General features: G+C 60.4%; 2 protein-coding genes across 8 annotated transcripts; one reads left to right on the forward strand and one right to left on the reverse strand.

Annotated features, from left to right (window-relative positions):
- The first annotated feature begins 4521 nt into the window (after positions 1 to 4521).
- Positions 4522 to 9797, forward strand: CYP27A1 (cytochrome P450 family 27 subfamily A member 1). Its single transcript, XM_085066767.1, has 9 exons — positions 4522 to 4778; positions 6839 to 7029; positions 7285 to 7484; positions 7567 to 7764; positions 7903 to 8063; positions 8383 to 8549; positions 8784 to 8865; positions 8948 to 9148; positions 9247 to 9797. Exons 1-9 carry the CDS (start codon positions 4545 to 4547, stop codon positions 9370 to 9372), a joined length of 1560 nt encoding a protein of 519 aa, XP_084922893.1. The 5' UTR covers positions 4522 to 4544; the 3' UTR covers positions 9373 to 9797.
- A 638-nt stretch (positions 9798 to 10435) lies between these two features.
- PRKAG3 (protein kinase AMP-activated non-catalytic subunit gamma 3) lies at positions 10436 to 15897 on the reverse strand. 7 transcript variants are annotated; one of them, XM_085066770.1, is made up of 14 exons: positions 15803 to 15897; positions 14887 to 14926; positions 14396 to 14616; positions 14230 to 14314; positions 14085 to 14143; positions 13760 to 13805; positions 13576 to 13633; positions 13347 to 13473; positions 13072 to 13237; positions 12865 to 12902; positions 12490 to 12636; positions 12235 to 12404; positions 11496 to 11547; positions 10436 to 11085 (listed from the first exon to the last, which is right to left on the reverse strand). In XM_085066770.1, the coding sequence occupies exons 1-12, from the start codon at positions 15833 to 15835 to the stop codon at positions 12288 to 12290; spliced, it is 1137 nt and encodes a 378-aa protein (XP_084922896.1). In that variant the 5' UTR covers positions 15836 to 15897; the 3' UTR covers positions 10436 to 11085; positions 11496 to 11547; positions 12235 to 12287. The 7 variants fall into 7 exon arrangements, with proteins under 7 accessions (XP_084922896.1, XP_084922900.1, XP_084922899.1 ...); XM_085066774.1 differs by lacking the exon at positions 11496 to 11547 and having other exon boundaries at positions 13576 to 13630; positions 14230 to 14311; XM_085066773.1 differs by lacking the exon at positions 11496 to 11547 and having other exon boundaries at positions 14230 to 14311.
- Positions 15898 to 16180: the final 283 nt, after the last annotated feature.

Genomic DNA, 16180 nt, shown 5'->3' on the forward strand with positions numbered 1-16180 from the left:
AGCTCAGTAGATGGACGGAGAGATGGCTGTGAGAAAGCTACTTGCAAGTGTGGATAGATGGATGGATGGATGGATGGATGGATGGACAGGAGAACTAGCACTCTCAAGTGAGCCTGTGTAGCTCTGGACATTGTTGCTCTTTCCAAACAACCTAAGCTTCACACAGCATCTGTCCTGTGAGAGAAAGGAACACCCACGTCCCAAGGGCAGAAAATTTGCCTTTCTGTCTGCACAACAATTTGAGGGCCCAACCTTGTGCTGCTGCAGCAGTGCACCCTCACTGCTAGCACAGGATCCACCCTCCACTGCCCAGAGGGGAAACTGAAGCCAAGGATACTGGCTTGCAGAGCAGCAAAGCTGAAACCACCTCTCTTCAAGGAGGCATGGCTCTGTGGCCAGTCCCACTCCTTCCAGCTCCCCGCACGTCCATCTGTCCATCCATGGGAAGGACACGCATATCTGGGCTGCGAGCGATGCCGCTGTCCTTGGGCCCCCGCGGGCCGTAAACATGATGTCATGTGGCAGCACACACTGCCCGCTCTGTGCACGGGTCCCCGAATGGGCTTCACAAGTTCTGCGTGGGAGGCATCAACCGTGGCCCACAGCCAAGGGAACTGGAGTCAGGAGATAAAATCAGGTTTGCTTTAGGCTGGAGCAAACAGCCTTTTGCAGGAGGAGTAAGGGACAGGGAGAGCAGCTGCAGAGAGGAGACACCTCCCTGTCTTGGAGAATTTGGCAGGGAGTAGAGGTGATGTGGGACGCTCCAGGAAAGCCCGGCGCTGGTCTTGCTGGTCCCAGGTCGGCTCCCTCTGCTCCTACTTGACTTAGAATAACTCTATAGGCACTTGAAGTCACTAATCAGCCAGGACCACTTGAGAGCAGCCTGGGGCTGCCTCCCGTCTCCTGTGATAACAGGATGCCAGCCCTGGGTTCTCTCCGGCGTCCTGCTCTCACGTCCTCGGGGAAAGGTCCTGCCCCACCAGGGTCCCATGGGGCACAAAGTAGGGGGAGCCTGGATTAGAGCCTTCTGCCAGGTGCTGAGCCCTGCGTGGTGGTCATGGGAAACACACCGTTGTGCTGGTTGATTTGCCTCTTGTTTCAAAAGCTTTGTGCTGTCCTCAAGCCCCTGCCCAGGTCTGAGGGGTCAGACAGAGGGAAATGAGGGGAAGGGGACCTTTGGAAGAGGGCCAAGATGGTCCCACTTGAACTCTCTGTATGGGAGAAGAGCAGCTGTCTCCAGACGTGGGATCTGTCCACATCCCTCTTGATCTCCCCACGTGTCCCCCGTGTAGCCCCACTGGCCCCAGCATGGCTCATGACTCAGGCAGTGACAGTATGGTGACACACAGTTGACGTGACAGGCTATCTCCAGTTAAATGCTTTGGGCTGTTTACAGTCCTGAGGACCCAGGCTCAGCCTTCTCACAGCCTGAGCTTTCCTGGGGATGAGTCAAGGGATGCCCTCCCCTGGGACACCCCACTTCCCCCCCGTCTGTGGGAGAGCAAATAGGGGTTAGTGAATGCAGCCCTGGGAAAAATTTCCAGCTGCTGGGTGACACTGCACAAGTCACATAAAGAAGCTGTCCCTCCCTCCGAGGAGAACCAGCAGCCAGGACCGTCCATGAGCAGTGGCTGGTGGATGGTTGAGGGACAGAGAGGCAGGGGGTCCCACAGTGTCTGTAGGTCCCATCAATGAGATGAAGTCGAACCTGACAATGGGTCTGTGGGCTGAGTAGAGCCACAGCATCCCTGGGGGCAAAGGGACACACAGGATGGGACGTGCCACCCCCAGCTCCACATACCCATGGCTAAAGGCAGCATTTCCTCTCCCGCCTCTGCTGCGCTTGTCGCCAAACTGGGGGACCTCCCGGGAGCTGGCGGTGTCCCCGGCTCCACGCGGCATCCTCCGGCCGCGGATGTGTCATGGCCCAGCCGGTTCCTTTCGGAAGTCCCCGCCGGGCGGCTCTGAGAGGGGCTGACTCACCCAATCCCCCGGCCTCCTTCCAGCGCGGCCTCCCCCACAACCCTGGCAGTGGCCCCGGCGGAGCCTCCCGCAGGTCTCCGCCGCTTCTCCGCCGTCCGAGGACGGGGAGCACAGCCTAGCGGCGGGAGCGGGAAGTAGCCGGGATAACGGTGCCCTTCTCCCCGCCCCGAGCAGATTGCGGGGCAGCGGGGACCGGCCTGGGAAGCCGCTGCGGTGGTACAGCCTGCCCTTCTACAAGGCCGAGTGTGAGGTCCTGAAACCAGGTCGGGGTGACCCCAGTACCAGCGCTGTCTGAGAGATGGATGGATGGATGGATGGATGGATGGACAGACTGACGGATGGAGAGCTGCCCAGCAGAGAAGGAGCTGGGGGCACATGTGGATTAAAAATATGAGCCGACAATGTGCACTTGCAGCCCAGAAAGCAGATCACATCTGAGACCGGAAATTAAGAAGCATGTCCAACAGGGCAGGGGAGGTGATGCTCCACTCCACACTCCTGAGAACCCACATGGACTACAGCATCCAGCTCTGGGGTCCTCAGTGCAAGAGAGGCATGAACCTTTTGGAGCAGGTTCAGACGATCCAGATGAGGCTACAAAATGACTGGGGAGCTGGAGCACCTCTCCAGTGAAGACAGGCTGAGAGATTTTTGTTGTTCAAACTTAAGAAGGCTCAGGAACATCTCATTGCAGCCTTTCAATATATAAACAGGTTTATAAGAAAGATGGAGAGACCTTTTACCAGGAACTGTAGTTTTTTCTCTTTTTGCAAGAGGCAATTGTTTTAAACTGAAAGAGGTGGCAGGGTCCCACTCCCCAGCAAGGGGAAACATAGTGCCAGCAGGCTGGGAGACACCAAGGCATCCCCTGCCAGGGGGTGCGAAAGCTACAGGGTGTCCAGGCTAAGAAGCTCACAGAAGCCCTGGGGCCAGTGTTCTCCTGCTGCCCAGGCTCTGAGCCCAGCCGGGGCAGGGAAAGAGACAGAGATGGCTGTGAGCAGCCATGAGATGGCAGCAGGCGCTCATTCTTGTCTCTCTCAGCCTGGGGTGCCTCAGAGGTGTCTACAGGCAGGGGGGGTGCCCGTATCCTGTGCCCCCAGTCCCGGCTCCACTGGCAGGGACCACACAAGGCATCAGCCTGAAGCCCAGCGTGGGACACTCCCGGTCCCCCAGTGAGACAGGACAGAGGGCAAGAACAGCCACTCATGAGGCTCTCAGATACCTGCCTGGCCTGAGGACACAGCGTCCCTGTGCAGGACCTTGAACCCAATGCCCGATAAGAGTGGTTAACGATCAGCACTGATGTTCCACAGGCATGGTGCAGGATCCCCCTGGAGTGACATTTGGACAGAGTACTGCCCTGCCCCACTGTCCCAGTCCGGCCAGAGCAGACATGCCCTGCATCCATGGTCCCCAACACCCCAGCAGGGTCCTTCTCATGGGCTGGACAGCTTGGCCTGCACCAGGCTGAGGCAGGAGCTGGCGCTGTTCTCTCTCTGGCATGAAAACATACCAAACCTGCCTCCAGGTGTGTTGCCAGCAGCCATAGTGGACCCTACCAAGATCTCCCCATCTGTGGTCCTGGCTGGCAGTGCCTAGAGGAATTGTTCAGAGAGAGCCTGGGACAGTTTGGACCCAGCTCCCCATGGCACCATCCTGCACTCCTGGGGGACAAGGCAGGCACAGGGGGATGACACCCAGGGGACAGAGGCAGGGCAGGACGGCTCAGACCAGGAGGGCAAGCAGAGCTGAAAAGTAGGCCCGGTGGTGAGCTTGGTGCTGACACAAGGTGTGCAGGGTCTGGGGTGTGATACCCAGTACCACAGTGCAATGCCGGTGCTGGCACACGTTGTGCCCTGCCCGGTGTAGTGCCCAGTGCTCGTGCCCATGCCTGGTGTTCAGTGCCTAGCACACACTGCCTGTGTGCAATGCCAAGGATGCAGCACCTGGATCTGGTACCAGTACTGCTGCCACAGGCTCCACTGTGCCCAGGGTGCTGTACCTGCTGTGCCATGCCAGTGCCGGCTGCCAGCTGCCTAGTGCATAGTGCCACAGCACGTGGCACCCAGTACCTGGTACATGGGTACTGCTGATGCCAATTCCAGCACCTGGCACCCGGTGCGTAGTCTGTGATGCTGCTGAGCAGCAGCCAGTATTCAGTATTCGGTGTATGGCGCATGGTATCCAGTGTGCTGTAACGAGTACACAGCACACTGCAGCCGCTATCCACGGCCCGGTGGCAGCTGTGCAGCAGCCGGCACAAGGTGCACGGTATGGAGGTCCCGCCGTCCGGTCCCCGCTGAGCAGCAGGCGGCACACCGCATCCAGAGCGCAGCAGCCGGGGCCGGTACCCGTTGCGCAACGCACCGGGTGCGCGATTCTCGATTCCCGGTGCGCGATTCTCGATTCCCGGTGCGCGATGCTCAGTCCCCGGTGCGCGGTGCCCGGTGCCGGTGCCCGGTTGCCGCCCCCGCGCCGCCCCCCGCACCGCCCCCGGTGCCGCCCCCCGCCACCCTCGGTGTCTCCCCGCCCCGCCCCGTCCCGTGCGGTGCCGACGGAGCATGGCGGGCCCGAGCGGCGGGGCCGGGCGGCCGCTGCTGCCGCTGCTCCTGCGCCCCCGCCCGCTGCCGCCGCGCAGCAGCCCGGGACCGCCGCGGAGGACCGGGGGCTCGGCGGCGGCGGCGGCGGGGCCGGCGCGGCTGAAGGGACCGGAGGAGCTACCGGGGCCGGGGCTGCTCCGTACTTTCGTCTGGCTGTTCCTGCGGGGCTACCTGCTGCACACGCACCGGCTGCAGGTGCGCCGGGGCAGCCTGGCCCGGGGGCTGCGGGGTTGCGGGGGTCGGGGTGCGTGGGGGCCTGGAGACCCTGCGCGGCGGTTTAGGGGTGGGGAGGGTTGGGAGTGGTGCGTGGGATGGAGGGGCTTACGGAGGGGCTGCAGGGAGGGTGCTGTATCCGGGAGGGGGGGGGATTTGCAAGGGAGGGAGGGGTAGTGGGCTGGGGGCAAGGTGAGATGGGCTCCAGGGAGGTGGGTAGCTGCCGACAAGTGACGGCACGGAGTTGAGCGGGGGCGGCGGAGCAGGGGAGCAGAGGGGCTTGGCGGTGGGGAGCACCCGGCTCATTATGGTGTGATGCTGGGACCAGCAGGCAGAGAGGGGCCAGCAGAACCGGGTGACCTCGGGAGGATCCAGCCAAGCCCAGGGCTGCTCCAGCATCCCCGAGCCGGCCAGTCAGCTGAGGGCAAAGGTTCGGGGCACCTCACAGGGTCCTGGCATCCCCGGGCTCCCAGCTGTGACAAGCTGGAGGGGCAGTGGTTTTGGGTTAAGGTGACCAGGCAGGTTTTGGGCAGATGATACCCAGGCAGGCAGGGGAGAGATAGGCAGAGGTATTTGTTTTCTTCTGTCAACACTTCCTCATACGTCGGATGAAGCAAGCGATGGGCTTGGCTGGCTGCAAGCCAGGCGGCATCTTCCAGTGCCCTGGAGCTCTGACCAGTCTAAGAAGAATGCGGGATCAGGCCTCCCTGGCATCTCAGAGCACCAGGCACTGTTGGTTGGAGAAGGGGTTTTCACAGGACAGTGGCATTTCAGGGCATAGGCGCTGGAGCTCCCTCCTGCTCCCTCCTGCCCTTGGGACTCCAAGCACAGCCTGGCTATGTGGAAAGATGCCACATGCTCTGGAGGTGCCTTTCCCCAGATCCAGGCAGCTCCGGTGTCTGTCAGCCCAGCTCTCCAATGCCTGCACCATGTCAGGTTCTGGCTGCCAGCAGATGCAGGTGGACAGACTTCAACCCGGGGCACAGCTGCCCCATGCCCATGAGCTGCCTGCAGTACCGGGGTGCCATCCCTCCCCCTCCTTCTGCCACCATGCACGAGGAATGTCTCCCCGTGGTGACGAATCCAGCTGAATCCCGGCGCAGGCTGCGATGCAGACAGTCACCAAGGGAGATTGTACCACGTGCATCCCCGCAGCCACCGGGAACAGGGACCAGAGCTTCCCTGCCAGGTCCCCTGCATCCCCCCATGCTTGGCCATGCTCTGCAGGGGCTCTGGCAGTGCCTGGGTGAGATGGAAGATGACCTTTGGACATGGTCCTGTGCAGATCTACTTGCAAAGGGATGCCCAAGTGCCCCCAAGGGATGCACTTGGATGAGGGTCATGGTGCTCCCTGCCAGAGAGATAGGCATGGCACCTGTGGCTGCAGATGAGGAGAGTGGAGCTACAGCCAACAGAGCCCAGAGCAGGGCTGATGCTGGTGGATGTCCCCTGCTGGCTTGTAAGCCTGTGGCCCCAGGGCCATGCCCTGGAGGTGACAGCCTGCTCTGGGAGCAGCCCGGTCATGCCTTAGCCTGGCGCTGCCCTCCCACTGCTGATCATTAACCACCCTTACTGGGTGGTGAGTTCAAGGACCCATTCAGGGACTGTTGTCCCCAGGTTAAGCAGAGCTGAGGCCATGCTGGAAGCAGCAGAGTTTACACCTGCTGGCAGCTTCTGCAGTGGTCCTGCATCTCAGCACAGTCCTGTGCTTGGCAGTTGTCTTTGTCCCTGCTGTCTCGGTGTTCCTACCACACTCTCTTTGCATCTCTGGGACGGGTGAGGGATGTGCCAGTCTGTGCTGGGGCACCAGTGCCTGGTGTCCTTAGTGCTGGCAGAGAAAATTAGCCTGGAGCCTCCCAAGCCATCTGTAGAGCACTTCAAAGATGCTGCCAGCTTGCAGGGTCAGAGGCAGGTGCTTGGGCTCAGCTGATGCTGAGGGGTCCATGGGATGGGTGCAGATAGACACATTCAGGGCAGCATTGGGGCAGGGAGGATGTGACCCAGCCCGTCCCATTGACCCTGCCATGCTTTGTGCATCACAGGTGATATCCCGACGCCTTTATGGACCTATCTGGAAGTCGACCTTCGGACATTATAGGAACATCAACATTGGGAGCCCAGTGGTGCTGGAGCAGCTGCTACGGCAGGAGGGCAAGTACCCCATGCGGAGCGACATGGCCCTGTGGAAGGAGCACCGGGACACCCGGCGTTTGCCCTACGGACCTTTCACTGAGTGAGTCCTGCCCTGGCTGTGCCCTTTGGGGTAGCACACATCTCCCATCCCTTCCTTACGTGTAGGGCGCAGAGCAGTTTGCATTGCTCCCACTCCCGCAAGCTGCATGTCCCCACTGAGTAGAAGAGCATGGCCATGGTGGGTGGAATGGCCCCTGGGATGGTTCCAGCAGGGTGGGGAATATGCACGCAGGGACTGGGGAACTTCTGCCCGCCACTGCCCCCCGCCCCAGCACTGAGCTTCGTCCCCATCCAGGGAAGGGGAGCGCTGGTACCGCCTGCGCCAGGTCCTCAACAAGCGGCTGCTGAAGCCCTCGGAGGCGCTGCTGTACGCGGATGCCATCGGGGAGGTGGTGTCGGACCTGATGGTGCGGCTGCGGGAGGAACGGAGCCGCAGCGCCTCGGGGGTGCTGGTGGGCAATGTGGCCAACCTGCTCTACCGCTTTGCCCTGGAAGGTAGGGGGTCCTCCCCCTCACTCCTGCCCTGTCCCACTCTTCCCATTCCCCCGGGTATCTGCATGCTGTTTGCTCCCCCCAGGGATCTCGTATATCCTCTTCGAGACCCGCATTGGGTGCCTCAAGCAGCAGGTCCCTGCCGAGACCCAGCGCTTCATTGACTCCATCAACCTCATGTTCAAGAACTCCATCTTTGCCACTGTCCTGCCCCGATGGAGCCGCAAGGTGCTGCCCTATTGGGACCGTTACCTGGATAGCTGGGACACCATCTTTGCCTTCGGTGAGCGGTGATGATGGGGGCCCAATGTGGTGGCACTGGGCTCCCTAAGGACGCTAAAAAGTGGGGCAGTCCCTGGCTACATGTCCTTTTTGCAGTCCTCACTCTGTCAGCTCTCGTTCCCACTCTCTGCCCCTGCAGGCAAGACCCTGATTGACCGAAAGATGGAGGAGCTGGAGGGGCAGGTAGAGCGTGGCAAGGAGGTGTCTGGCTACCTGAGCTACCTGCTGGCCAGTGGCAGACTCAGCCTGGACGAGGTCTATGGCAGCGTGGCCGAGCTGCTGCTGGCTGGTGTGGACACGGTGAGAGCTGGGCAGCTGCTACCAGGGGATCCGTGCTGAGCTCCGTGCCCAGGGGCCATGCTCAGCCCAGCCCCTGCAAGCTCTGGCCTGGTTGCTGCAGGGCTGATGCCCCACAGGGGCAAACCCTCAGGGATCGGTCAGTACAGACCCTGTCCTCTCCCCTGCCTCGCTCTCCCCTGTGCTTGCTGCCCCTTACCCCGATTTTCCTGCACACCAGAGCAAGGGGCTCTCTGGTGCTGTACTGATGCTGTGCTTGGCACAAGGCTGCTCAGGTACTGGCCCCAGTTCCTTCACTCTCCCTGGTGCTCTACTCCCCCAGACTTCCAACACGCTGTCCTGGGCCTTGTACCACCTTTCCCGGGATCCACACATCCAGGAGACCCTGTACCAGGAGCTGAAAGCTGTTGTGCCTGCTGACCGGTTTCCTCTTGCTGAGGATATCCCCAAGTTGCCGATGCTTCGGGCTGTTATCAAGGAGACTCTGAGGTACATCCCAGCCTTGTCCCTGCCCTGAGGTCCTGGTCACCAGCCCCTTCTCCATGGGGGGATGTACCAGCCAGTCAGGATGCAAGGCTGGATTTCCTCTGGACTGCAAATATCCACCTCCCCCCCAGGGAGCTGCTGAGCAGCAGGAGATATTCCCCCTTTTCCTGCCTGTGGGATCCCTCTGGGATCTCCAGATGAGTCCTGCTCCCCCCACTAACTCTCCCCATATCCCAGAGTCTACCCTGTGGTGCCCACCAACGCCAGGGTCTTCTATGAGAAGGACATTGTCATCGGAGACTACCTCTTCCCCAAGAATGTGAGTGGGGGCCGTGCTGTGGGGACCCCCCCTGCACTCAGTGGGGCCAGTGGGGTTATTAACCCCACTTCTTGCCCTGCAGACCCTCTTTGTCCTGGCACACTATGCGATGTCCCATGATGAGACCTACTTCCCCGAGCCTGAGAAGTTCCTGCCCCAGCGCTGGCTCCGGGGACATGGCTCCCCTCACCACCCCTTCAGCTCCATCCCCTTTGGCTACGGGGTTCGTGCCTGTGTTGGACGCCGCATCGCTGAGCTGGAGATGCACCTGGCCCTTGCCAGGGTGAGTAGGGATCCCCCCACTCCGGGTATCTTGCCATGAGCTTGGATGGTGGTCCCAGAGAGTCCCGAAGGCACTGCCAACCCCCTTTCTCCCCACAGATGATCCAGGCATTTGAGGTGCGCCCGGACCCCCGTGGTGTGGAAGTGACATCTGTGTCCCGCATTGTCCTGGTGGCCGACAAGCCCATCAACCTGGAGTTCATTGCTCGCCCAGGAGCCCCCTGACTGCACGTCCACCCCCACCCTGGGTGCCAAATGGAGATCCCCCTTACTGCCCCCCAAGGAGGGACAGGAAGGCAAACCCCTCCCCTGGCCAGCTTGGGCCAGGGGGCTCACAGTGGCAAAGGTGGGGGGGATGAGAGATTGCCCCTAAATCACCCGTGGGGCACTAGTATCCCCCTGCCCAAAATCAGCAGGAGGCTTGGGGAACTGCTGTGCCTTTGACACACTGCAGGGGGGTTGTGTCCCCCCCATCCTGTGCCCAGCTGCATCGGGAACCTGGGAGCTCTCTTGGGGCTGGGGGAAAGCAGGGAGGGGGCTTGCAGCCATTCGGTGTCTCCTTCGTCCCGTCCTTGTGTAGCTGCGTGTGGATCTGTGCCTGGAACCAGGACATCTGGGTCCTCTCTGAACAGCTGACCTTGGCCTCAGAAGCTTCTCTGTGCCTCAGTTTTCCCCCTGCCTGCGGGGAGGGTTGAGTGCTGGTGGGGTTTGGGGTTTGCGCCTTTCCCGAGGGACGGAGCCAGCCCTGGTCCTGGGAGAGCACGGCAGTAACACAGCACATTCCCCGTGATGGGAGGAGGCCTGTCACCACCCAGCACTGGTACTGTGTCCCCTGGCAGAGCCAGCCAGCACAGGAGGTGTGTTTAGTTCCCGGGACTTTCCAGTATCAGCCATGATTGCACTGAGATGCTGATATGGGGTCACGGGAATGGCAGGGCTTGCTGCAGGCAAAGCAGGTGGAGAAAGATCAGCTCAGTGTCAGCCACCCCCAAGTGGGGGCTGATACTCAGGACCATCCCAAGGCTCAGAGCTGGTCGTAGCCACAGGCAGGGGACACATCGTCACTTGCCCAGAGTGCTTGAGGGCTAGGGCGTGGGACAGGGAACCTCTCATACCTTCCTGCTTCTTGGATTAAGGGAAGCAGCAGGCAAAAGCCTTGCTGGTACTAAGGCTGCTGTCCTCTAGGTGTCCCAGAAGGGACCTTCACACCATCATGATGATTAAGACTGCATGCCCTGTGTCTCTGTCCCCTTAGCTCTACCCAGGTGGGCAGAAGTGCTACTCTGTGTCCATGCCACACCATGCCCAGCTTTACCCCAGAAAGGCAAGAGGCAATTCTTGGATCAGGCTGCTTTGTTACAGCAAGGCTGAACAGACTAACAAATAAATACCCCCTGCCCACCCCAGAACATGCGCAAGGTCTCCATGCAAGTGCCCATCCTGGTGCCAGCTCTGGCACAGACTGTGCCTCTGCCAGAGAGCTCTAGCTCCGTGTGACCCTACAATAAAACAAGCCTGTGTGTGCAGCTGAGCTTACGCTACCAGGCACCAGGCACAGACAGTGGACTGTGTTCACTATGAGGGAGCTGCAATAGAAGTGCTTGAATCCAGCAGCAGGATGGCAGTGGGGTGGCTAGGTCCTATGGGTCTTTGTGCCCAGCTGCAGGCATGTCATATTTCCTCCAGCACAGTGCTGACTGAGCACCACTGAATGCTCACTGGCAGGAGGCACCCCGGGTCCCATTTTCCACGTTTCTGCCTCCCCCAGACCGGCAGGAGGACTCAAGACGAGCCCTAGGACTGGGGTGAACAGTCATGTCCTTCCCACAGAGAGCCTACAGGCCCAAGCCTCCTTGTCACAGGTCATGCAAGAGGTCCCCGAGTCAGACAAGACAGCGGCACTTCTGCAGTGTCTTCAGAGTGAGGATCAATCGATGCCTGTGGGGCAAGAGAGCGTGCGAGGCCATAACCCCAAATCAGTGCTGGAGTGGGCACCCTGTGGCATAGCCCCCCAACCCATCCCAGTGGACAATGGGATCTTTTCTCCATTCCTTGGTTGTATGCAAGCCCTGGGGTAGGAGAGAGGGTAGCTTGGCTGGAGAGCAACCTCTCGGTGGCCCCCTTCAGCTCCTGACGCAGCCGACCTCGTGAGCATGAGGGATGGGGTGAGTGAAGGCACCGTGATGAGGAGATGTGCGGATGGGGGCAAGGGGGATATCTCATGTATGGCTAACACACACCATTCCCAGTCCCCTTCTGTGCAGATCAGCTGGGCACTGCTGGGGGAACTGGTGGGTACAGGCCTATCCCAACCCATTCCCCACCACCACCCCAAAAAGCATAATTACCTTTGGGAAGCAGCTGGGAACTGGGGCCAGCTCTCCCATTCTCAGTTCACCCCTAAAGAGGTGCCTCAGTGGGTGCCAGCACCATGCCCACCCATAGCCAGCGAGGACTCACCAGGCAGTGGGTGAGCAGAGCCAGATGCAGATGGCCAGGCAGGATGGTTCCAGTGCCACCTGGTAGTGAGCCCTGTCCCTGGAGCAGGCAGTTTTGGGGCTGCTACAAGTGGAGGGGGAGGGGGGCTCTGCCAGCTGGGCCTCATGGGTTGGCCACACTTTGCATATGGCTAGTGGTGTCCCCTCTGTGTCCCTTGGGAATGGCACTGGAGGTGCTCAGGTCTCGGGGGGAATTGAGGAGAGACCAAAAATAGGCTTTTGTCTTGGGGTGCATCACACCCCAAAACCCTCATACAGCCCAAAGCCAGGGACCTGCAAAACCTGCATTCCACACGGTGCCTGAATGGGGGTCTAGTGCAGTATCTCCATGGAAGGTGCTCCCATCCTTTGTCACAGTCACTAGGGATCACCTGTGATCCTTGTGTATCCCTGGGACAAGCAGCATCCCAGTCTTGCTGTTCCCACCTGGGCACCCAGCGCTGCCAAACCACAGTCCCAGCCTCCTCCATCCCCCAGGGCCACTCTGGATGGGGCAGAGGCAGGTGGCTCGAGCAGGGAGGTAACAAGGTGCAAGTGACCAAGCAGCAGGGGGGGAAGAGGTGCACAGTAATGGGGGGGCGGCACCTACCTGAAGTGGAGAGAAATTGAGGATGCAAGTGGAGAAAGATGGAGCATCATGGGCTAAGAGTTAAGAGCATCGATACCTGCGGGAGTGAGCACTAGGGCCTGCAGGATGTCAGAGAGGGAGATGATGCCCCGCGGGTACCGGTTCTCATCCACCAGAACCAGGCGATGGACCTGTGGGTGCAGGCAGAGCATTGCAGGCAGGCTGGGCAGCAGGCAGCAGTGCCTGGCGCTGGCACAATGCACCCCAGCTACTCACCTGCTCCCTGGCAATGCGGTCGATTACGTCCTCCATAGGTTCATGGGGGTAGCAGGTGAGGACCCCCTCCAGGCAGACACTGCGTTGCCGCAGTGCGTCCCTCACACTGATGTCCAGGTTGTTGTAAGTCTTCTGGGCTGCCAGGTGCTGTGGTAGATGTGACCCCATTCAGTGCCCCAAGGTGTCCTTGCACCCCTTTGTGCCAACACAGAAGGGTCACTGAGCCCAGGGGGTGCACAGAGCAGATGTGCCCTGGCACATGCATGACACTGCATGTAGGTGGGTTTGCATGGGCACAGACAGGTATGAGTGCCCTACCAGTGCATGCAAGGGGCCAAACTTGAGCCCGGGCATGGAAACACCCAGGGTACTCACAATGACATCAAACCGGGAGTACAGGCCAACCACTTGCCCTGCAAAGGGAAACAGAGCAGGAGCTGTGGAAGGGGTGCTGGGCACCACCTGCCATGTCCCCTCCCCAAGGGGTAGCCCAAGGGCCAGGAGAGGGTTTTTGGGTAGGGATGGGGCTGGAGCTGTTAGCGGAGGGAGATGAGGATGTCCCTTTTTCCCCTCCCCAGGTACCAGCATCATTGATGACAGGCAAGGCGGAGACACGGCGATCCACAAAAATCTCCAAGGCAGTGTAGATTGGGGCAGTCTCAGGCACGACGGCCAAATCACGAAAGGTGCCAATGCACAGTTCCTGCACTGTTTTCTTCAGGAAGCATGGCTTGGGAATGGTAGAACCCTTCAATGAAACAGGGCAGGGCTGGGCTGACATCTACACACACCTTGACACCCTTCTCTGTGCCCCTACACACCAGCTATGTGTGTGCCCATGCAGCCGCAACACTCACAAAGATGTGGAGAAACTTGAGGATGCGCTTGTGCGTCAGAATGTGCAGGACATTGCCTGAGACAGGCTCGATGACAGGCAGACGATGGATTTTGTGCTTGATCAGGGAGTAAACAGCGTCGAAGAGGCTGTGGGTGATGGGAGCGTCATGGGGGGATAGGACTGCATTCCAGGCACACACACACCCCCACTCCAAGGGGTGTGCTCTCCCCCAGTGGACAGGCTCTCACCTATTGCTTGGAGAGATGTAGACCAGTGGCTTGAAGGAGCCCTGCAGGTACACCTCTGCTACAGGGGAGAGCTATGAGAGGAGATCCTCCAGCCCTCTCTCGCAGCCCCAAAACCCCAGAGACCACCTCCGTGTCCTGTGAGACAGCATGAGCCCAGCCACCCATATCACCCCATGATTTTTACCTCTCCAGGTCTCAATCTTGTGCTCCTCCACTTCATAGATCTGAACCTGAAGGCAGAGAAATGCCCTGGTCATGGTGGTTTCATGGGGGACTGAGGGCACTCTGAGACACTGCCCCCTTCCCTGGGCGTCCCACCCCATCACCCAAGCACAGGGATTACATTTTGAGAGCTAAGCAAGTAGAGGAGAAAAAAGTGGATGTTTGTCTGGCCCAGAATCATCCCCTGCTCATTGCCTAGTGATTAAGAAGGGACAAGGAGTGGTGGGCACAGCTGCTCCCTGCCCCACACATGCCCTGATCCCCCAAGCCTTCCTCACTGCACTCACCAGAGGCGAGCGGTAGTAGCGGTGGAGGATGTTGATGAAGTCAGTGATGGTAAGCATCCCTGTGGAGATACGTGGGACTGGCAGCACTGCCTGCACCCTCTCTGCCAGGCAGGGGAAGGGGCCAGGCATCGCTGCTGGCACTCACCCACAAAGCTCTGTGTCTTGCTGTCCCAGAGAGGGGCAGCACGCACCCCGTTGGCCACCAGTGCCACAAAGGCTTTCTTTATCTGCTGGCAGAGAGGGGAGGGGTTCAGAGGGTCGCTAAGCCTCCTGCTTCTCTGCCCATACCCACTCATTCCCCAGGTTGTCACCTCCAGGGAGATGTCGAAGACGACAAGCTTGCAGCTGGTGGGGATGGCATCATAACAGCAGTGGCTCCTCAAGAAGTGCATATAGACCTCGGCATCAGGGCTCTGAAACTCAGCCTCTGGGCCCAGTCCCAGTATCTCATTTCCCAGTGTGAAGGTAACAGGTCTCCTGTATTCTTCTTCCTCCTCTTCCTCTTTCCTGGGGCATACAGTCTCCGGAAACCCTGCAGGCAAAGCCACCCTAGCCCTGGCCAGTGAGCTGAGCTGCTGGATCTTAGCACCCTCCTGCCTGGAGGGAGCAGGGGATGCTCCCCGTAGAGCCCCCCTGTTCCCCACAATCCACAATGGCAGCACACAGCATTGCAGTTCTCCAGCCTGGGGTGCACTCCAGCTGAGGAGAGGGATATGGGCAGGGTGGACAGAGGACCGATGCACTTGTCACATGAGTAAGGCAGTCCTCCTTCCTACACAGCTAGACTCTTCCCGCTACCCACCTTCCTCCTTAGGGCACACAGCGGCATCCAGCAGCGCCACCTGAGAGGGCACACAGCGAGGAGGGGTCAGCAGGAGTCAACCCAGTCTTTTCTCTACCTATGGATTCTGCCTGCACCCAACCAGCTGCTCTGGCCCACCCAAGCTAGGCAAAGAGGACTGTCCTTTCAGGGTGGGCATGTGGGCTGGGCTCAGTCCCCAGCTCCCCTGGGCACCCCCCACCAGCCCAGGTCCCCCAGAGCCTGTAGTCTCCATGGTGACTCCAGTCCAGGACACCCAGCATGTCCTCCTGCTCCGGGGAGACAGTGGGAGTCCTCCAGAGCAGGACAGGGCATGGATGGCAGGACCTCCCGCCTTCTGTCTGTGCTGTTGGAGCCCAGCATATGCCACAGCAGCTCTGTGCCCATCCTCTCCCAGTCCCAAGGTGTAAATCCCGGTCTTGCTTCCTCCCGTGCCGAGAGCCTCACCAACCCCACTGGCCCCTCCCGGGGACCAGGTCCATCCGAGGAAACCTACGTTAACAGAGTGGCAGCCCCAGGAGAAGGGAGGCCCCAGGGCCAGACTGCTGAACCTATTTCCCCAGTCTCCAGGAGACCCTATTGTAAGACAGCAGTACGTGCAGAGGGAAGAGCAAACCCAGCCACAAACCTGCCCAGGATTACAACCCACCCTAAAACAATGAAGGCACAGGGACCACTTCCTAAGGAGCCTAGAGCCAGCGCCGAGGAGAGACCCTGCACCACAGTCCCCAACACTTCCAAAGGGGCTTGGCACAGCCGGAACAAGGACGTCCTTGTCCCCACGGCTGCATGTCCGTGGGAAGGGGCCTGTCTGCCGCCAACATGCCCCCACCCCAGGGGTGGCCTGTCCCCAAGCGGGGGTCTGTCGGGCCGGGCCCCCCACCCAGCCTGACGGTACCTGGGACGTGGCAGGGCCACGGAGCCGCTCCATGCTATCTGCAGGGCAGCGCTGCTATTCTGGGCCCGCGGCTGGCGTGGCCCTGGCAGATAGAGTGTCAGCGAGCAATGCCAGCCGTGCCCCCGCCACCGCCGCGGGGGGGGACACAGCCGACACCACCGAGCAGCCCCGGGCTGAAGTGGGTGGTCGCAGCCCCGGGGACAGCGCTGGCCCTGGGGACCCGAGGGAGGGGGCGATGGGCAGAGAATGGAATAACACCCCGCTCCCTGGACCCCCAGGTGCTCCGCGCCGTCGGGACGCCGTCCTGCCACCTCGCTGCTGTTGCGGGTGGGGGGCACAGCGTGCCCCTCTCCACGGAGATGCTGGAGAACGGCTGGG

This window comes from Lichenostomus cassidix, chromosome 7, assembly GCF_008360975.1.
Source record: "Lichenostomus cassidix isolate B80296 chromosome 7, HeHo_3.0, whole genome shotgun sequence".
In the NCBI taxonomy this organism is placed as follows: Eukaryota; Metazoa; Chordata; class Aves; order Passeriformes; family Meliphagidae; genus Lichenostomus; species Lichenostomus cassidix.

Bases quoted from the DNA above. Each gene is read 5' to 3' on its own strand.
- CYP27A1 (XM_085066767.1), top strand. From the start codon at position 4,545: ATGGCGGGCCCGAGCGGCGGGGCCGGGCGGCCGCTGCTGCCGCTGCTC. The intron at 7,030-7,284 runs GTGAGTCCTGCC...GTCCCCATCCAG, and splicing joins CCCTACGGACCTTTCACTGA to GGAAGGGGAGCGCTGGTACC. The intron at 8,064-8,382 runs GTGAGAGCTGGG...CTACTCCCCCAG, and splicing joins TGCTGGCTGGTGTGGACACG to ACTTCCAACACGCTGTCCTG.
- PRKAG3 (XM_085066768.1), bottom strand. From the start codon at position 15,835: ATGGAGCGGCTCCGTGGCCCTGCCACGTCCCAG. The intron at 13,634-13,759 runs GTAAAAATCATG...TCTCCCCTGTAG, and splicing joins CAAGATTGAGACCTGGAGAG to CAGAGGTGTACCTGCAGGGC. The intron at 12,637-12,864 runs GTGAGTACCCTG...CATCTACCACAG, and splicing joins ACTCCCGGTTTGATGTCATT to CACCTGGCAGCCCAGAAGAC.